General features: G+C 39.5%; 1 protein-coding gene across 1 annotated transcript in view; it reads left to right on the top strand.

Annotated features, from left to right (window-relative positions):
* PLBD1 (phospholipase B domain containing 1) overlaps window positions 1–17922 on the top strand; it is a 90315-nt gene that overhangs the window by 44809 nt on the left and 27584 nt on the right. Inside the window, exons 5-8 of the mRNA XM_010858775.1 lie at window positions 5981–6064; window positions 7767–7905; window positions 12589–12729; window positions 13326–13470. Of these exons, the coding sequence (XP_010857077.1) occupies window positions 5981–6064; window positions 7767–7905; window positions 12589–12729; window positions 13326–13470 (509 nt within the window). The remainder of the gene's footprint in view (window positions 1–5980; window positions 6065–7766; window positions 7906–12588; window positions 12730–13325; window positions 13471–17922) is intronic.

Below are 17922 nucleotides of genomic sequence, written 5' to 3'. Positions count from 1 at the left end.
GATCTTCGTTTTCTGAATGTTGAGCTTTAAGCCAACTTTTTCACTCTCCACTTTCACTTTCATCAAGAGGCTTTTGAGTTCTTCACTTTCTGCCATAAGGGTGGCGTCATCTGCATATCTGAGGTTATTGAGATTTCTCCTAGCAATCTCGATTCCAGCTTGTGTTTCTTCCAGTCCAGCGTTTCTCATAATGTACTCTGCATATAAGTTAAATAAACAGGGTGACAATATACAGCCTTGACGAACTCCTTTTCCTATTTGGAACCAGTCTGTTGTTCCATGTCCAGTACTAACTGTTGCTTCCTGACCTGCATACAGATTTCTCAAGAGGCAGATCAGGTGGTCTGGTATTCCCATCTCTTTCAGAATTGTCCACAGTTTATTGTGATCCACACAGTCAAAGGCTTTGGCATAGTCAATAAAGCAGAAACAGATATTTTCCTGGAACTGTCTTGATTTTTCAATGATCCAGGGGATGTTGGCAATTTGATCTCTGGTTCCTCTGCCTTTTCTAAAACCAGCTTGAACATCTAGAAGTTCATGGTTCACATATTGCTGAAGCCTGGCTTGGAGAATTTTGAGCATTACTTTACTAGCGTGTGAGATGAGTGCAATTGTGCGGTAGTTTCAACATTCTTTGGCATTGCCTTTCTTTGGGTTTGGAATGAAAACTGACCTTTTCTGGTCCTGTGGCCACTGCTGAGTTTTCCAAATTTGCTGGCATATTGAGTGCAGCACTTTCACAGCATCATCTTTCAGGATTTGAAATAGCTCAACTGGAATTCCATCACCTCCACTAGCTTTGTTCATAGTGATGCTTTCTAAGGCCCACTTGACTTCACATTCCAGGATGTCTGGCTCTAGGTCAGTGATCACACCATCGTGATTATCTGGGTCGTGAAGATCTTTTTTGTACAGTTCTTCTGTGTATTCTTGCCATCTCTTCTTAATATCTTCTGCTTCTTTTAGGTCCATACCATTTCTGTCCTTTATCGAGCTCATCTTTGCATGAAATGTTCCTTTGGTATCTCTGATTTTCTTGAAGAGATCTCTAGTCTTTCCCATTCTGTTGTTTCCCTCTATTTCTTTGCATTGATCGCTGAGGAAGGCTTTCTTATCTCTCCTTGCTATTCTTTGGAACTCTGCATTCAGATGCTTATATCTCTCCTTTTCTCCTTTGCTTTCTGCTTCTCTTCTTTTCATAGCTATTTGTAAGTCCTCCCCAGACAGCCATTTTGCTTTTTTGCACTTCTTTTCTATGGGAATGGTCTTGATCCCTGTCTCCTGTACAATGTCACGAACCTCATTCCATAGTTCATCAGGCACTCTATCTATCAGATCTAGGCCCTTAAATCTATTTCTCACTTCCACTGTATAATCATAAGGGATTTGATTAGGTCATACCTGAATGGTCTAGTGGTTTTCCCTACTTTCTTCAATATAAGTCTGAATTTGGCAATAAGGAGTTCATGGTCTGAGCCACAGTCAGCTCCTGGTCTTGTTTTTGTTGACTGTATAGAGCTTCTCCATCTTTGGGTGCAAAGAATATAATCAATCTGATTTCGGTGTTGACCATCTGGTGATGTCCATGTATACAGTCTTCTCTTGTGTTGTTGGAAGAGGGTGTTTGCTATGACCGGTGCATTTTCTTGGAAAAACTCTATCAGTCTTGGCCCTGCTTCATTCCCTATTCCAAGGCCAAATTTGCCTGTTATTCCAGGTATTTCTTGACTTCCTACTTTTGCATTCCAGTCCCCTATAATGAAAAGGACATCTTTTTGGGGTGTTAGTTCTAAAAGGTCTTGTAGGTCTCCATAGAACCATTCAGCTTCTTCAGCGTTACTGGTTGGGGCATAGACTTGGATTACTGTGATATTGAATGGTTTGCCTTGGAAACGAACAGAGATCATTCTGTCATTTTTGAGATTGCATCCAAGTACTGTATTTCGGAGTCTTTTGTTGACCATGATGGCCACTCCATTTCTTCTGAGGGATTCATACCCGCAGTAATAGATATAATGGTCATCTGAGTTAAATTCACCCATTCCAGTCCATTTGAGTTTGCTGATTCCTAGAATGTCAACATTCACTCTTGCCATCTCTTGTTTGACCACTTCCAATATGCCTTGATTCATGGACCTGACATTCCAGGTTCCTATGCAATATTGCTCTTTACAGCATCGGACCTTGCTTCTATCACCAGTCACATCCACAGCTGGGTATTGTTTTTGCTTTGGCTGCATCATAGGACTGCATAAATGAATTTTTACATAGTCATAGTATGGAATACCATCAGCACATGAAAATAATAAATTTAATCTGATAATAACATAGATAATTCTTTTAAAATGTCATATGGAGGGGTGGGAGGTGTGAAGAAGGTTCAAGAGGGAGGGGATGTATGTATACCTATCACTGATTCATGCTGATATATGGCAGAAACAAACACAATATTGTAAAGCAATTATCCTCCAACTAAAGCATTTAAAAAAAGAGGACCATGTTATTTAGACCACTTCCAGAATAAATTATATTAATGTAATTTAATACTATAGATTTGTATTAAATAAATATTATGACACTAAATGCAAAAAATTTTAAAAATGTCATGTGGAAACAACAAGTTAGAGTGGTAGATGGTATGATATTATTTATTTGTTTATATATGTTCTGAAACATGATAAATAATGCTATACATTCAGTTTAGTTCAATCGCTCAGTCATGTCCAACTCTTTGCAACCCCATGAATTGCAGCACACCAGGCTTCCCTGTCCATCACCAACTCCCAGAGCTTGCTCAAACTCATATCCAGTAAGTTGGGGTGCCATCCAGCCATCTCATCCTCTGTTGTCCCCTTCTCCTCCTGCCTTCAATCTTTCCCAGCGTCAGGGTCTTTTCCAGTGAGTCAGTTCCTCGTATCAGGTGGCCAAAGTATTGGAGCTTCAGCTTCAGCATCAGTCCTTCCAATTCAGGACTGATTTCCATTACAATTGACTGGTTTGATCTCCTTGCAGTGCAAGGGACTCTCAAGAGTCTTCTCCAACAACACAGTTCAAAAGCATCAGTTCTTCAGCGCTCAGCTTTCTTTATGGTCCAACTCTCACATCCATATATGACTACTGGAAAAACCGTAGCTTTGACTAGATGGACCTTTGTCGGCAAAGTAATCTCTCTGCTTTTTAATATAATGTCTAGGTTTGTCATAGCATTTCTTCCAAGGAGCAAGCATCTTTTAATTTCATGGCTGCAATCACCATCTGCAGTGATTTTGGAGCCCCCCAAAATAAAGTCCTTTACTGTTTCCATTGTTTTCCCATCTATTTGCCATGAAGTAATGGGACCGGATGCCATGATCTTAGTTTTCTGAATGTTGAGTTTTAAACCAGCTTTTTCACTCTCCTCTTTCACTTTCACCAAGAGGCTCTTTAGTTCCTCTTCGCTTCTGCCATAAGGGTAGTGTCATCTGCACATCTGAGTTTATTGATATTTCTCCCTGAAATCTTGATTCCAGCTTGTGCTTCATCCAGCCCAGCATTTCACATGATGTACTCTGCATATAAGTTAAATAAGCAGGGTGACAATATACAGCCTTAATGTACTCCTTTCCCAATTTGGAACCAGTCCATTCTTCCATGTCCAGTTCTAACTGTTGCTTCTTGACCTGCATACAGATTTCTCAGGAGGAAGGTAAGATGGTCTGCTATTCCCATCTCTAAGAATTTTCCAGTTTGTTGTGATCCACACTGTCAAAGGCTTTCATGTAGTCAATAAAGTAGAAGTAGATGTTTTTATGGAACTCTCTTGCTTTTTCAGTGATCCAACAGATCTTGTCAATTTGATCACTGGTTCCTCTGCCTTTTCTAAATCCAGCTTGAACATCTGGAAGTTCACGGTTCAGGTACTGTTGAAGTCTAGCTTGGAGAATTTTGAGCATGTGAGATGAGTGCAATTGTGTGGTAGTTTTAACATTCTTTGGCATTGCCTTTCTCTGGGTTTGGAATGAAAACTGACCTTTTTCAGTCCTGTGGCCACTGCTGAGTTTTCCAAATTTGCTGGCATATTGAATGAAGAACTTTCACAGCATCATCTGTTAGGATTTGAAATAGTTCAACTGGAATTCCATCACCTCCACTAACTTTGTTCATAATAGTGCTTCCTAAGGCCTACTTGATTCGCATTCCAGGATGTATGGCTCTAGGTGAGTGATCACACTCACACTCTGGCTCTAGGTGAGTGATCTCACCATTGTGGTTATCTGGGTCATGCAGATCTTTTTTGTATAGTTCTTCTGTGTATTCTTGCCACCTCTTCTTAATATCTTCTGCTTCTGTTAGGTCCATATTATTTCTGTCCTTTATTGAGCTCATCTTTGCATGAAATGTTCCCTTGGTATCTCTAATTTTCTTGAAGAGATCTCTGGTCTTTCCCATTCTATTGTTTTTCCTCTGTTTCTTTGCATTGATCAGTTAGGAAGGCTTTTTTATCTCCTTGCTATTCTTTGGAACCCCACAGTCAGTCTTTCCCATCAGGAAGCTTCCATAAGCCTCTTAACCTTATCTATCAGAGGCAGATAGAAAGCAAACCAAAGTCGTAGAAAACTAACCAAACTGATCACATGGATCACTGCCTTGTCTAACTCAATGAAACTATGAGTCATGCCATTTAGGGCCACCCAAGATGGATGGGTCATGCTGGACAGTTCTGACAAAATGTGGTTCACTGGAGAAGGGAGAAGTGAATGGCAAACCACTCCAGTAGTCTTGCCTTGAGAACAAAAATATATGACACTGAAAGATGAACTCCCCAGGTCAGTAGGTGCCCAATATGCTACTGGAGATAAGTGGACAAATAACTCTAGAAAGAATGAAGAGATGGAGCCAAGCAAAAACAACGCCCAGTTGTGGATGTGACTGGTGATGGAAGTAAAGTCCAATGCTGTAAAAAACAATATTGCATAGGAACCTGGAATGTTAGGTCCATGAATCAAGGCAAATTGGAAGTGGTCAAACAGGAGATGGCAAGAGCGAACATTGACATTTTAGGAATCAGTGAACTAAAATGGACTAGAATGGGTGAATTTAATTCAGGTGACCATTATATCTACTACTATGGGCAAGAATACCTTAGAAGAAATGGAGTAGCCCTCATTGTCAACTAAAGACTCCGAAATGCAGTACTTGGGTGCAATGCTCTACATTATTTATGATTAAATATTTAAATACATATATGTATTAAAATGTGTATGAGAATAATAAATACTGATTCAAGATTGCAGTTACCTCTATGGAGATTGAGTGAGTGAAGTCGCTCAGTCGTGTCCGACTCTGTGCGACCCCATAGACGGCAGCCCACCAGGCTCCCCCATCCCTGGGATTCTCAAGGCAAGAACACTGGAGTGGGTTGTCATTTCCTTCTCCAATGCATAAGAGTGAAAAATGAAAGTGAAGTCACTCAGTCGTGTCCAACTCCTAGCGACCCCATGGACTGTAGCCCACCAGGCTCCTCCATCCTTGGGAGTTTCCAGGCAAGGGTGCTGGAGTGGGTTGCCATTTCCTTCTCCAGGGGATCTTTCTGACCCAGGGATCGAATCCAGGTCTCCTGCATTGCAGGCAGACGCTTTACCCTCTGAGCGACCAGGGAAAGGCCAGGAAGAAGGGAGAAGGGAGGACAATTAATGTCGGCACTTCAATTCTAGCTTATGTTTTATACCTTTTTTAAAAATATGAAACAAATATAGTAAAATATAATGAATGATTTAATATAGTTGACTAGTGGATCCTTGGGTGTTTGTTATATTCTATGCTTTTCTATACATTGAAAATATTTCCAATTTTAAATTGTATGTTTGATTTATTAAAAAAGGTAGGGAAGGTTTGCAATAGGGAACCTCCCACTTAGCCAAAATATCAAGTAATTTACTGTGATGGGAAAATCCCAGAAGAAAAATGGAAATGTAACGATTTTCATCTCTCCTTTCAGACACATGGATGACCACTTCACAAACCTCTACCCACAGCTGATTAAGAAACGTTCCATGTTGAATAAAGTGCAGGACTTTTTAACGTACGTATGATTAGCATCCTCTTCTCATTGCTGCTGAGGCTTCAGGGATTGAGTCTGTCATTTCAAACAGCCGTTTTCCCTTCACCCATTTCTTTTCCATTTCTAAGGCAGGACTCTGGAGTGGTTCTTATAGTTAAGTGTAACACCTCTTGTTGATAGCGTAAAAACTGGTTGCAGACAAATGCCTTCTAATTTATGCCCTTTCAGAGGTCAGGTTAATATATCACATTGTCAGCTGTGACACAGCTAGAGGAAACCTCACAGTACAAGACAGGCAAAACCAAACCCCTGGATCCCTTCCACCTGGGGGCTCCTCTCCTTTAGAAATCCCCCTCCTCCCTCTCTAAGGTGCTTTCTTTTTATGGACCTAGACTCATCCTAGCTGGGGAGTTAGTGCACATCTTAAGTTATAATTCCTCACATCCTTTGAGAATATTTTTATTTCAGTAAAGCTTTCTGGAGACTAATAATTCTCAATATTCAGAATTTGTTTTACATTTGTGGGAAGGACAGACTGAGACTAATTTGGGGATAGAAGAACTCTTGGTTTGGCCCTCTAAAATATATACCTAGCAACCTGTTTGCCAGATGTGAAGGTCCTTCCGAGCATCTAGGCTAGATCTCATGAAGCACTGATACTGTGTTTTTAAATTGATCTGGAGATAGCCTGAACAAATCAGAAACTGCTTTTAGTATACAAAGTTATGTCAACTCATCTTGCATAAAGTGCAGACAACTAAAACATGAGATGAAAGGAGTATAAAACAACGACAAAAAGACTTTTTTGTAGGACAGTCATTGAGGCAGTTATTGGCAAAAACTGGAATACAACAAATCATAGACTATGAAAATGATCTGAGAGAAATATAAGCAAATACAAACCACTATATCCTTATGGATTTAGTGAAAACATTATAATGTTATATGAGATGCATTTGAATAGTCCGTCCTCAGCTTTCTTAGGTCTCAATATCACAGATAAATAAATAAATAAATATCACATCTGTGTTTCTAGATAGTTCTAGGTAAAGCATGCGGAGTTATAAAGAGAGAATCATAGTCCTTGGGGCTTCCCTGGTGGTTCAGATGGGAAAGAATCTGTCTTCAGTGCAGGAGACTTGGGTTCAATCCCTGGGTCAAGAAGATCCCCTGGAAAAGGGAATGGCTATCTACTTTAGTATTCTTGCCTGGAGAATTCCGTGGACAGAGAAGCCTGGCAGACTGCAGTCCACAGAGTCATAGAGACTTGGACATGACTGACTGACTAACACGTTCACTTTCATAGTCCTTGGGAGAAATCAAAAATCATTTAGGATTTGCTCTGATATCTTTTCAAAATGACTGGAATGTTACAAGAGCCAGAATTTAAATTATACTAACCTTTGTGTGGGCTTAGTTGCTCAGTCGTGTCTGATTCTTTGGGACTGCATGGACTGTAGCCCACCAGCTCCTCCATTCATGGGGATTCTCCAGGCAAGAATACTGGAGTGGGTTGCCATGCCCTCCTCCAGGGGATCTTCCCAACCCAGGGATCAAACCCAGGTCTCCCACATTGCAGGCAGATTCTTTATCATCTGAGACACCAGGGAAGCCCTACACTAGCATAGGAATCTGAATATATAATCTTTAAGTGCTTGGTTTTAATTTGGTTTTGGATGAACAACCGTAGAGACCACTAGTACAAATCTAATTTGTCTTCCAGGAAGCAAGATCAGTGGACCCGGGAGAACATCAAATATTACAAGAGTGACCCATTTTGGAGACACGCAGACTATGTTATGGCACAAATGGATGGGCTGTTTGCAGGGGCAACAAAGAGAGCTTTATTAGAAGGAAAAAAGGTAAGATTTCTAGAAAGCTACTCAGGATTTATATGGTATGGCAAGAATACTGAAAATGGTCTTTAAAATTACATTCCAGTTAAGGAGAAAATCAAATTAGGACTAAAGAATAAATTTCTTGTATAGAAGTACTGTCTTATCTATCTCATTACTAGAACCTGACTCAATGTCTTACACAAAATCCAAGCCTAACACATAAATAAACCAGCTTGTTTCTGTATCCTCTCTGTCTCGTTCATGTGCCCTGGGTCAGCTTAAAGTCCGATATGAATGTACTGGCTATTTGATTAACCTACTAAAGCTAGAGTTTTAGACAATATGATAAAGAAAAATGTATACATTTTTAAAAGTGTACAAGTACTATGATTTCCATCCTCCACAGCACTTGCACACACATACAGACACATAAACACACACACACAACCCAGGCCCACATGTCATAATTTTTTCTGAAAAGTTTACTGAATCATTGAGGATAGAAAGGTACTGTTTAATATACTTCCAAAAATTAGGAAGAGTTTATTTCCTGGAGGTAATATATATACCACACGCACACTGGACAAAATATACAAAATGACAGTTTATAGAAAATAGGTGCAAAAAGTATTCTTAATCACATGAGCTCAGCCTTGGTAATAAAACTAGAAATACAAATTAAAACCATACTGAGAAATGCTTGTTGTTTAGTCACTAAGTTGTGTCCACTCGCTTTGTGAGCCCATGGACTGTAGTCCGCCAGACTCCTCTGTCCATGGGACTTCCCAGGCAAGAATATTGGAGTGCATTGCCATTTCCTTCTCCAGGGGATCTTCCCGAACCAGAGTTCGAACCCATGTCTCCTGCATTGGCAGGTGGATTCTCTACCACCAAGCCACCTGGAAAGCCATACTGAGAAATCTTTTCTTACTTATCAGTTTGGCAAAAATTCCAAAGTGTGAGAGCATGCTGTGTTAACAGGTAATGGGGGGAAAAAAACATTTTCCTAAAAGACTGGTGGGAATACAAAATGGCATATCTGCTATGGACAGCTTGGCACCCAACACCAAAATCACATACTCATTTATCCTCTGATGCAAGATTTCCAGGATTATCACAAAGGTTCACTGGCAGCAATATAAGCCTATTCATTGCAGATAATTTACAGTAGTGAAAAGACTGAAAACAGCCAAAGACATGAAGACTGGCTGTACGAATGATGTGGCTGTAAACAGGAATGAGGTGTATCTCCATATACTGCTATGGACTGACCTTCAGAATCTGTTATTAAGTGTAAAAAGTAAAGACTGGTGTATATCATGTGCTGCCTTCTGCATAAGAAATTGAGATAGATAGATAATAGATGATAGATAGAGAGATGATAGATTTACACATATTTTCAAGGAGAAACAGCAATGAAAGTGTAAACCAATAACTAAAAGATAAATGAAAGGAGAATTGAGGGAGCAGAAATGAAAGCTACATTCCTCTGGATGTAACTTGTTTTTTTACATTTGACTTTGAAACCATGTAAATGCTGTTCATACTTACACAAAATTTTTGGAAGCTAAGTGATTCCTAAGACCTGAAAACGAATGCACACAAATATACTTAATACATCAAGTTCATGGTATAACCATATGGGCAACAGTTAGATGATGTCAAAACAGAGTTATTGAACTTCCCTGGTAGTCCAGTGGTTGGGACTCCACACTTTCAGTGCAGGGGGCATGAGTTCCATCCTCGGTCAGGAAACTAGGATCCCACATGCCACACAGCATGGCCAAAACAAATGAGCAAAAAACAGTTATCCTCACAAAGCAGTGCATCCTCAGTGGAATAGATGCTAAGGATAAGAAAACCACCAAAACAGAAATAGACAGCCTTGACTTGTAATCTTACTTTAGTAAAAATATTATATTGCTATTTTGAAATCTGATAGATTTTGATAGATAAAGATAAAGCAAAGAAGTATATTAGATAAAAAGATTTTCAGCACAAGAAAAGTTAATGAAGTAAACATGCTGTGTATTTTTTAATTAACATATAGGTAGGAAATCATTACTTTTGGCTTCCTTAATTTAAAAAAAATGTACGTTTCCTTTCTTTGTCCCTTGAAAAAGCCTAGAAGTAATGACAATAGCCTTGACCCAGCAGCATTTAGTCTTCCCCAGGAGAATATGGTCTATCTTAAACAAGACATAGAAGCACTAGCCATGGAGAAAAAGATTGGGAAATTTGACTAATTAAAATAAGAATTTCTTTTTATCAAAAAACAATACAGAGAGTGAAAAGATAAGCTGCAAACCAGGGGAAGATATTTGCAATACATTTAACTAACAAAGGATTTGTATCTAAAATACATAAAGAATGTCAACAAATTTTTAAAAAGAACATACCCAGTAGAAAAATGGGTAACGGGCACAAAACATCAACAGGAACTTCACAGCAGAGGAAGCACAAATGACCAATACACATGTGAAGAAATGCACAATTTCAAGGAAATGCATCATAAAGCCACAGTGAAATCCTATTACACACCAGAATTGGGAAATCCCAACCACTACTGGTGTAAGTAAACTCTTACAACCACTTTGGAAAAGGATGGGACATTACTTGAAACATTTGAGGTTAATACATATTCTACAACCTGGCAGACCCACTCAGAGATTAGATACAGTCTTGAACATGGGGTCCACATATGTAAAAGTTCACAGCATCATTGTTTACTGTGAGCTGTAAACGTCTCAAATGCTTATCCTAAGTATATTGTGATACCGTATGTTCATGTAATGTGATACCATATGGGAATGAACATGAACGAACCGTTTCCACACTGTCGACATTGATCCATGTCAAAAAATAATTTTGAGCAAGGGAATGCACATGATATGATTCTATTTATCCATATTCTAAACCAGGCAAAGTTTTAAAAATATATTGCCTAGGGATTTATACATAGATGATAAAATGATAGGAAAGCAAGTAATGAACAACTTGAAATTTAACAGAGTGGTTACTGCTGATGGGGAACAGAAATGAGATTGGTGACTTTCTAAGGCACAGCTGATAGTCTATTTAAAATAGTCTATTTTTTAACTGGGATGCAGGTACATAGGAGTTTATTTTTATTATTTTTTCTTAAAATGTGCATTTACATCTTCATTCTTTCATATGTATGATATCATTCTTGATTTTTAAAATAAATGCAAAAAATTTAAAGGCAAATTACAAACTGAAAAAATCTTGCAATTCATGTCAGACTTAAAGAGCTCTTAAAAGTAGATAAAAAAGAATAACCTAGTAGAAAAATAAAGCATGTTAACAGTTCACAAAAAGTAAATCCAAAGATTCTTAAATATATATTCAGCTGTATTCATAAATGCCAAGATAAACTACAGTGAGGGGACTTCCCTGGCAGTCTAGTGGCTAAGACTTTGTCTTCCAGTGCAGGGGGTTCGATCCCTGGTTGGGGAACTAAGATCCTACATGCCTCATGGCCAAAAAAAAAAAACACATAAAACAGAAGCAATATTGTAACAAATTCAATAAAGACTTTAAAAATGGTCTACATTAAATGTAGCTACCAGATACTGTTTTTTCCTTATCAACCTGGAAATAAACTAATTGTTTAATTCGTTGTTGAGGCTGTAATAGTATAATTGAAATAAGCCCTGTGAAGATAATATGGAAATATCTATTAAAATCAAAATCATCTTTAGAAATCTGTTCTACACAGATTATAATATAATGTGTGTTCTACACACATTATTATAGAAAATAATGTGTCCAAGGCTGATTATTGGAAGATTGTCTTTAATAGTAAAAGACTAGAAACCACCTGAAAGTCCATCAATAAAATACTGATTAAAAACATTATAATGCATCCATTCATAGACATACTGTTTAAAAGAATGAAGAAGATTTTTACATCCAATATGGAACGGTCCCCAAGACACCAAAAGATACGAAGAGGAAAAAAAAAAAAATCAAGGTGAAAAGAAGCACATAAAATACATTATTATTTATGTTTTAAAAAATGTATTTGTAAGACATTTTAAAAAGATCCCTTGGAGAGGGCATGGCAACCCATTCCAGTATTCTTGCGTGGAGAATCCCCATGAACAGAGGAGCCTGGTAGGCTACAGTCCATAGGGTTGCAGAATTGTACACGACTGAAGCAACTTAGCACAGCACAAGGCATTTTTAAAAGTCTAGAGAGATACACTAGAAACCAAGTGGTAAGCTGGAGATAGGATTGAGGTTTGAGCAAACAGAGAAGAGGAGTGAAAAGAATTTCCACTATAAATCTTATGGCAACCCACTCCAATGTTCTTTCCCAGGAAGTCCCATGGACAGGGAAGCCTGGCAGGCTACAGTCCATGGGGTCACAGAGTCAGACATGACTGGCCATGCACACATGTATCACTTGTGCCAAGACTGAAAAAATCTGCAGTAGAGAAATGCAAGCAGAGTGCTCTGTTTTCCTTTCCTAGGACCCACTCTTCGAATCTGTGGATAAAAGGCTAAAATGTCTCGTAAACTATAAAGTAATAAAAATTATTTTATAAAGTACAAAAAAATCTTGGTATCTGTTACATGAGGGACTCTTCACAAAGGAATACCTAACAAGGGGAACCCTCCCAATAGAAAATGACATGTGATAGTAACAAATCAATGTTAAGTGCAGTCTTTGTCTTTCCCCAGCCCATGACCCTGTTCCAGATTCAGTTCCTGAATGCTATTGGAGACCTGCTGGATCTGATTCCCTCACTTTCTCCCACAAAAAACTCCAGCCTGAAGTTTTTTAAGAGATGGGACATGGGACATTGCTCTGCCCTTATTAAGGTGAGTCACTCAGTAGCCTTTCTCTTTGTCCTTCTTCTGGTCCGTGGAGATTCTTTCTATATGTCACCCAAACATGGCATCTCACCACCCCTGCCTAGTTACATATCACCTCATGGGTTCCTCTGTCATGGAAGTTAAGAACTGGAAGGAACTGATAGAGGGAATTGGATGTACATGATGTTACCTCTGTTTGGATGCTAGTGGTAAAGAACCCACCTGCCATTGCAGGTTCAATCCCTGAGTCAGCAAGATCCCCTGGAGGAGAGCATGGCAACCCACTTCAGTATTCTTGCCTGGAGAATCCCATGGACAGAGGACAGGCTACAGTCCATGGGGTCGCAAAAAATCAGACACGACTGAAGCAACTTAGCATGCACACAGCACTTCTGTTTCTTCCATCATTTTTCTCATGCTGTATGTACCTGCCACTCCTACCTTCCAGAATCTTCCATTTTGGAAGCTAGGACAGAATCTTTCTTGTGTACATTAAAGGTTAATTTTTCACTACCAAATATAGCAATAAACACCTCAGTAGATGTACATTTCCCACATTTGCAATCAGTTATCTGTTTACTTCACTGTGATTCTGGCTACAGGTTCTTCCTGGATTTGAGAACATCTTTTTTGCTCACTCAAGCTGGTACACATATGCAGCCATGCTCAGGATATATAAACACTGGGACTTCAACATCGTTGATAAAGACACCAGCAGCAGTCGCCTCTCTTTCAGCAGTTACCCAGGTAACTAAATTTAGAGAGACATCTCAGTACTTTGAGTCCTATTTCCAGATGAAACCTTGGTGATTCAGAGTAACTGGAATGGATGAATAAATGTTTAGTGATTAGCATATATTAATAAAAACTGGTTTTTAGAGTGCTGTTTGAAGATATATAACTCTACTTAAAGTACTTTTACTTAAAGTACTATGTCATAAACTATGTTAAGAGGATTGCCAGAAATTCACTTCTACAAATGCCAACTGAGTATTAAGTACAAGTCACTTTCTGAGGCTCTGAAGTGGAAGCAAAGATGAGCAAGAAAGATCCTGATTGCAATTTCTCCTTGAGAGCCTGTCTCCAGTTCTCTTTTTTATGATTTTTTTAGTCGAAGTATGGTTGATTTACCCATTTCTTGTATTCTTTGCAATATCCACAGGACTTTACCTAGCGTGTGGCAACATGTACTTAAAAATTTTTTTGCTGAATGAATGAGTGAATGAATGTACAAGCTTATAGGTCTTATACTAACAAGATAAATAAAATACAGATAAGAATAATATTACTGCTGAATACTGTATAGGCTACAAAAGCAGTGTTAGAAATGTTGTGAGTATTCAAAATAGGGATAACTCACATCTGATTGTTGGGAAAAGGAAAAAAGTTGACATTTGAGATGAACCATGAATGATGACTAGAATTTGAGCAAGTAGAGATGGATGAGAAGGGACAGTCTTTGTAGAGTAGAAATTGCAAACTCCTGTGCCTAAAGCAGGGGGCTTCCCAGGGGGTCATGCCTGCAATGGGCTTCCTAGGTGGTGCTAATGGTAAAGAACCACTTGCCAATGCAGGAGACATTAGAGGTGTGGGTTTGATCCCTGGATTAGGAAGATCTCCTGAAGGAGGGCATGGCAACCCACTCCAGTATTCCTGCCTGGAGAATCCCATGGACAGAGGAGCCTGGTCGGCTACAGTCCATAGAGCCACAGAGTTGGACACAACTGAAGAGACTGAGCATGCACATATGCGTGCCTAAAGGAGACAAGAAGATGATATAAGTGAATAAAAGGGATCAGTAAAAGTAAATAGAAGTGGAAACAGTTGTAGCAAAGACAGGGTCCATTGAAAGGGAGTCAGCTGTTCAGCACCTACTAACCACTGTCACCCGGACATGTCCTGGAGATCAGTATTTCCATATCCTCTAGCTTCTCAAGAGAGAAATATGGATTTAAAAAACAAAACCCACTGTGTAAACCCCTAAAATTGTATCTGATAGCCGGAATTGCCCCCAACAGCTGGTTTGCAACCTCTTCAGGAAACATCACCAGCAAAAAGACAAGGGGGAAGTTCTTACCAAACATCCAAGTGTCCTATAGGGATATGATGTGTATACTAACCTCTAATTACAAATATGCAACTTACAGGGTGGTTATACCAACCACCTGTCATATCTACCTTTGAAAGAGTATTTTTGTCTGAGTATTATTGCCTCTTCTGGTTCTGTTGTTCTTGATAATACTAGCTTTACCCTATCAGGAATTCTGACCAGGGGAATAGTGGTCTGTTTTACTGTCCTTGTGATCTGATCCTTCCTTTGAGATCACTTGGATTTCATCTTTGTTGTTGTTTGCTGAATTGTTTTAGTATTGAGGGGGACTGAGGACTCCTTTCTGCAAGTTAGACCATGATTTGATTCTTTGTTCCAAAATTTAAGGACAGCAAGATACTGAGACAATGAACCATTCCTACTCTTCCTCCTATTTTTGATAAAATGCAAAATTCAACAGCTACCTGAAATCTTTGCTTTCAAAACTCTCCAGTCTTAACAGTCCTGGATCCCAAAAGTAGTGAGGGAGAAGGACATGGAGGAATTTCGTATGAAAACGTTTGGCTTGCTAATATTTGCATATATTGTTGTTGTTTGATCGCTTACTTGTGTCTGACTCTTTGCGACCCATGGACTGCAGCACACCAGGCTTCCCTGTCCTTCCATCTCCTGGAGGTTGTTCAAACTCATGTCCATTGAGTCGGTGATGCCATTCAACCATCTCATCCTCTGTTGTCCCCATTCTCCTCCTGCCTTCAGTCTTCCCCAGTATCAGGGTCTTTTCCAGTGAGTTGGCTCTTCGAGTCAGCCAAAGTATTGGCACTTCAGCTTCAGCATCAGTCCTTCCAATGAATATTCAGGGTTGATTTCCTTCCAGAATAGACAGATACAGAAGTATATATATAACTGAGAGAAAACAAAAGACATCTTTCTTACTCCAAGATGTTTTTATAGGAGCCAGTGGAGCAGTGTAATTCATAATTTCTCTAACTAAACTGCTTTGTTCTCAACAGCAAACATGAAAACCACGTAGAATTTTATTTATATTACAAAGAATTGTTTAATTAAGGGATCAGTCACATCGGATTCATTCAATAGGTGTGGAACTAAGCTTTGCCATGAACTCTATGCCATGTGAAGGTGCTGTTGATCCCAGAAAAGAAGCTGGGTGACTTGTTTTTTTTTTTGGTGGAGGAATGCCATGGTAGATTGAGTGAATTAGGATCATGATGTTGGTTTTGTACTCAGAGTAGCAGGACCTGGAAGTTCTTCCTAATATGGATAAATATACTAAGAATTGTTGAGTCAGAACTGATAGATCAAGTCATGATATAATTTATTCATCTACAATTTTCCATTAAAATGTGCTAGACAGAGTGTTTGTGATGAAAAACAGGACAAATGGTCTCTATTCTAACAAAATTTTACCTTCTTGTAAAAAATAGAGACAAATAAAAGAAAGCAATGCTTAAAGTGTGATTTGTGTAATAATAGGGAAGAGTAGTTTGGGGACGATGAGAAAACTTTTAAGAGAAAGTAAAGTTTATGTTAAGACACAAAAGCAAGTATAAATTAGGCAGACCAATCGGGATATGTGATGGAATGTGATGGAATGTTCCACATGGAACATAGCACATGTAAAAGCCTGTAGGCAAGAAAAAGTTCAGAGAAGCCCAGAGGGAGGGAATGAAGGGCAATGCAAGACCATTAAAGTGACAAGTGAAAGTGACATTAATAGATTTGCATTTTAAAATTACAAAATGCCAAGCTCCTGAGCGCTGGACAAGAGAGGCTTCCAACAGAACATGTAGAAGTGTGAGGCAACAATCCAGGCAACTCAAACCATGTAACGTGTTATAGCTCAATATATGGAGAGAAGATTGATATTCATCTTCAAGAAGAAAAAAAATATGACTGCTGAATTACTAGAGCAGATCTTGGCTTTCTGTATATTCCTGTTGTTCCTGCCAAAATCCTTGAGGGATAATTGCCTAGTAAGAATTATTACAAGGGCACTCTCAAAACTGTCCTCCAGCATAGGGGGATAGGAGGAGCATTAGTAATCCTTCACAGTGCCTTGGTCAATATTGCAAAAGGATTTGCTTACCCCAGCACACCCAGACTTATTCAAGCCAATCTCATGCTCTGGGTTCACCAAGAGTCCCAGCTGACTTCATAAAAATAGAGGAGGTTATTCAAGGAAACAAATTAATATAATATCCCCCATTTTAATCTAGAAAGGTTTTAAGGCAGTGTCCAGGATGACAGAGTAGAAAAATTCTGAACTCATGGGCTCTCATGGACACACTAAATCTACAGCTAAGTATGGAACATTTCCCTCTGAAAAAGATCAGAAAACTAGACAAAATGCTCCCCACAACACAAAATAAAAGAAACACACTGAGGCAGGTAGGAGAGGCAGAGACAGGTTTGGCAAAAGACCTCTCCTTACTGTATGCAGCAACACTGGACAAGGACTCATGAGCCTGCCGCTTCTCCAGGAGAAGTAAGGGATTGGAGCCCCACCCCAGGCACCCCAACCCTTGGGGTCTGCCCCAGAAAGATGAGCCCCCAAAACTCCTGGCTTAGAGACCCAACAGGGCTGAGCTCCAAGGGTTCCAAAGTGCTATAGGAATGTGAAATTCCCCTATTAAAGGATTTTGCATGTGGTCTTACCCCCAGAGCGAGCTGAGTAACAGTAGCTTGGAAAGGGCCATACGTGAAGGAGATTCGTTGTCAATCTAAAGGCATCAGCTGGAGAGGCAGGGGACAATTGAAAAGCTCCTGGGCTCCCCTGGTAGCTCAGTGGTAAAGAATCTGCTTGCCAGTGCAGGGGATGCGGGTTCGATCCCTGGTCTGGGAAGATCTCACATGCCGCAGAGCAACTAAACCCCAAGCCACAGCTACTGAGCCTGTGCTCTAGAGCCAGGGAGCCACAACTACCAAGCCTGTGTGCCCTAGAGCCCGTGCTCCACCAAGAGAGAAGCCACAGCAATGAGAAGCCCATGCACTGCAATTAGAGAGTAGCCCCCACTCGCCTCAACTAGAGAAAAGCTTGCACAGCAACCAAAATCCAGCATAGCCAAAAATAAATAAATAAGAGCAAAAAAAAAAAAAAAAACCCTCCCGAAGGCAGAGGCACTCATGGA

Source organism: Bison bison, unplaced genomic scaffold, assembly GCF_000754665.1.
Source record: "Bison bison bison isolate TAMUID 2011002044 unplaced genomic scaffold, Bison_UMD1.0 scf7180017864390, whole genome shotgun sequence".
In the NCBI taxonomy this organism is placed as follows: domain Eukaryota; kingdom Metazoa; phylum Chordata; class Mammalia; order Artiodactyla; family Bovidae; genus Bison; species Bison bison.
Note: the sequence above shows the minus strand (reverse complement) of the source record. Positions and strands in the feature narration are given on the sequence as shown.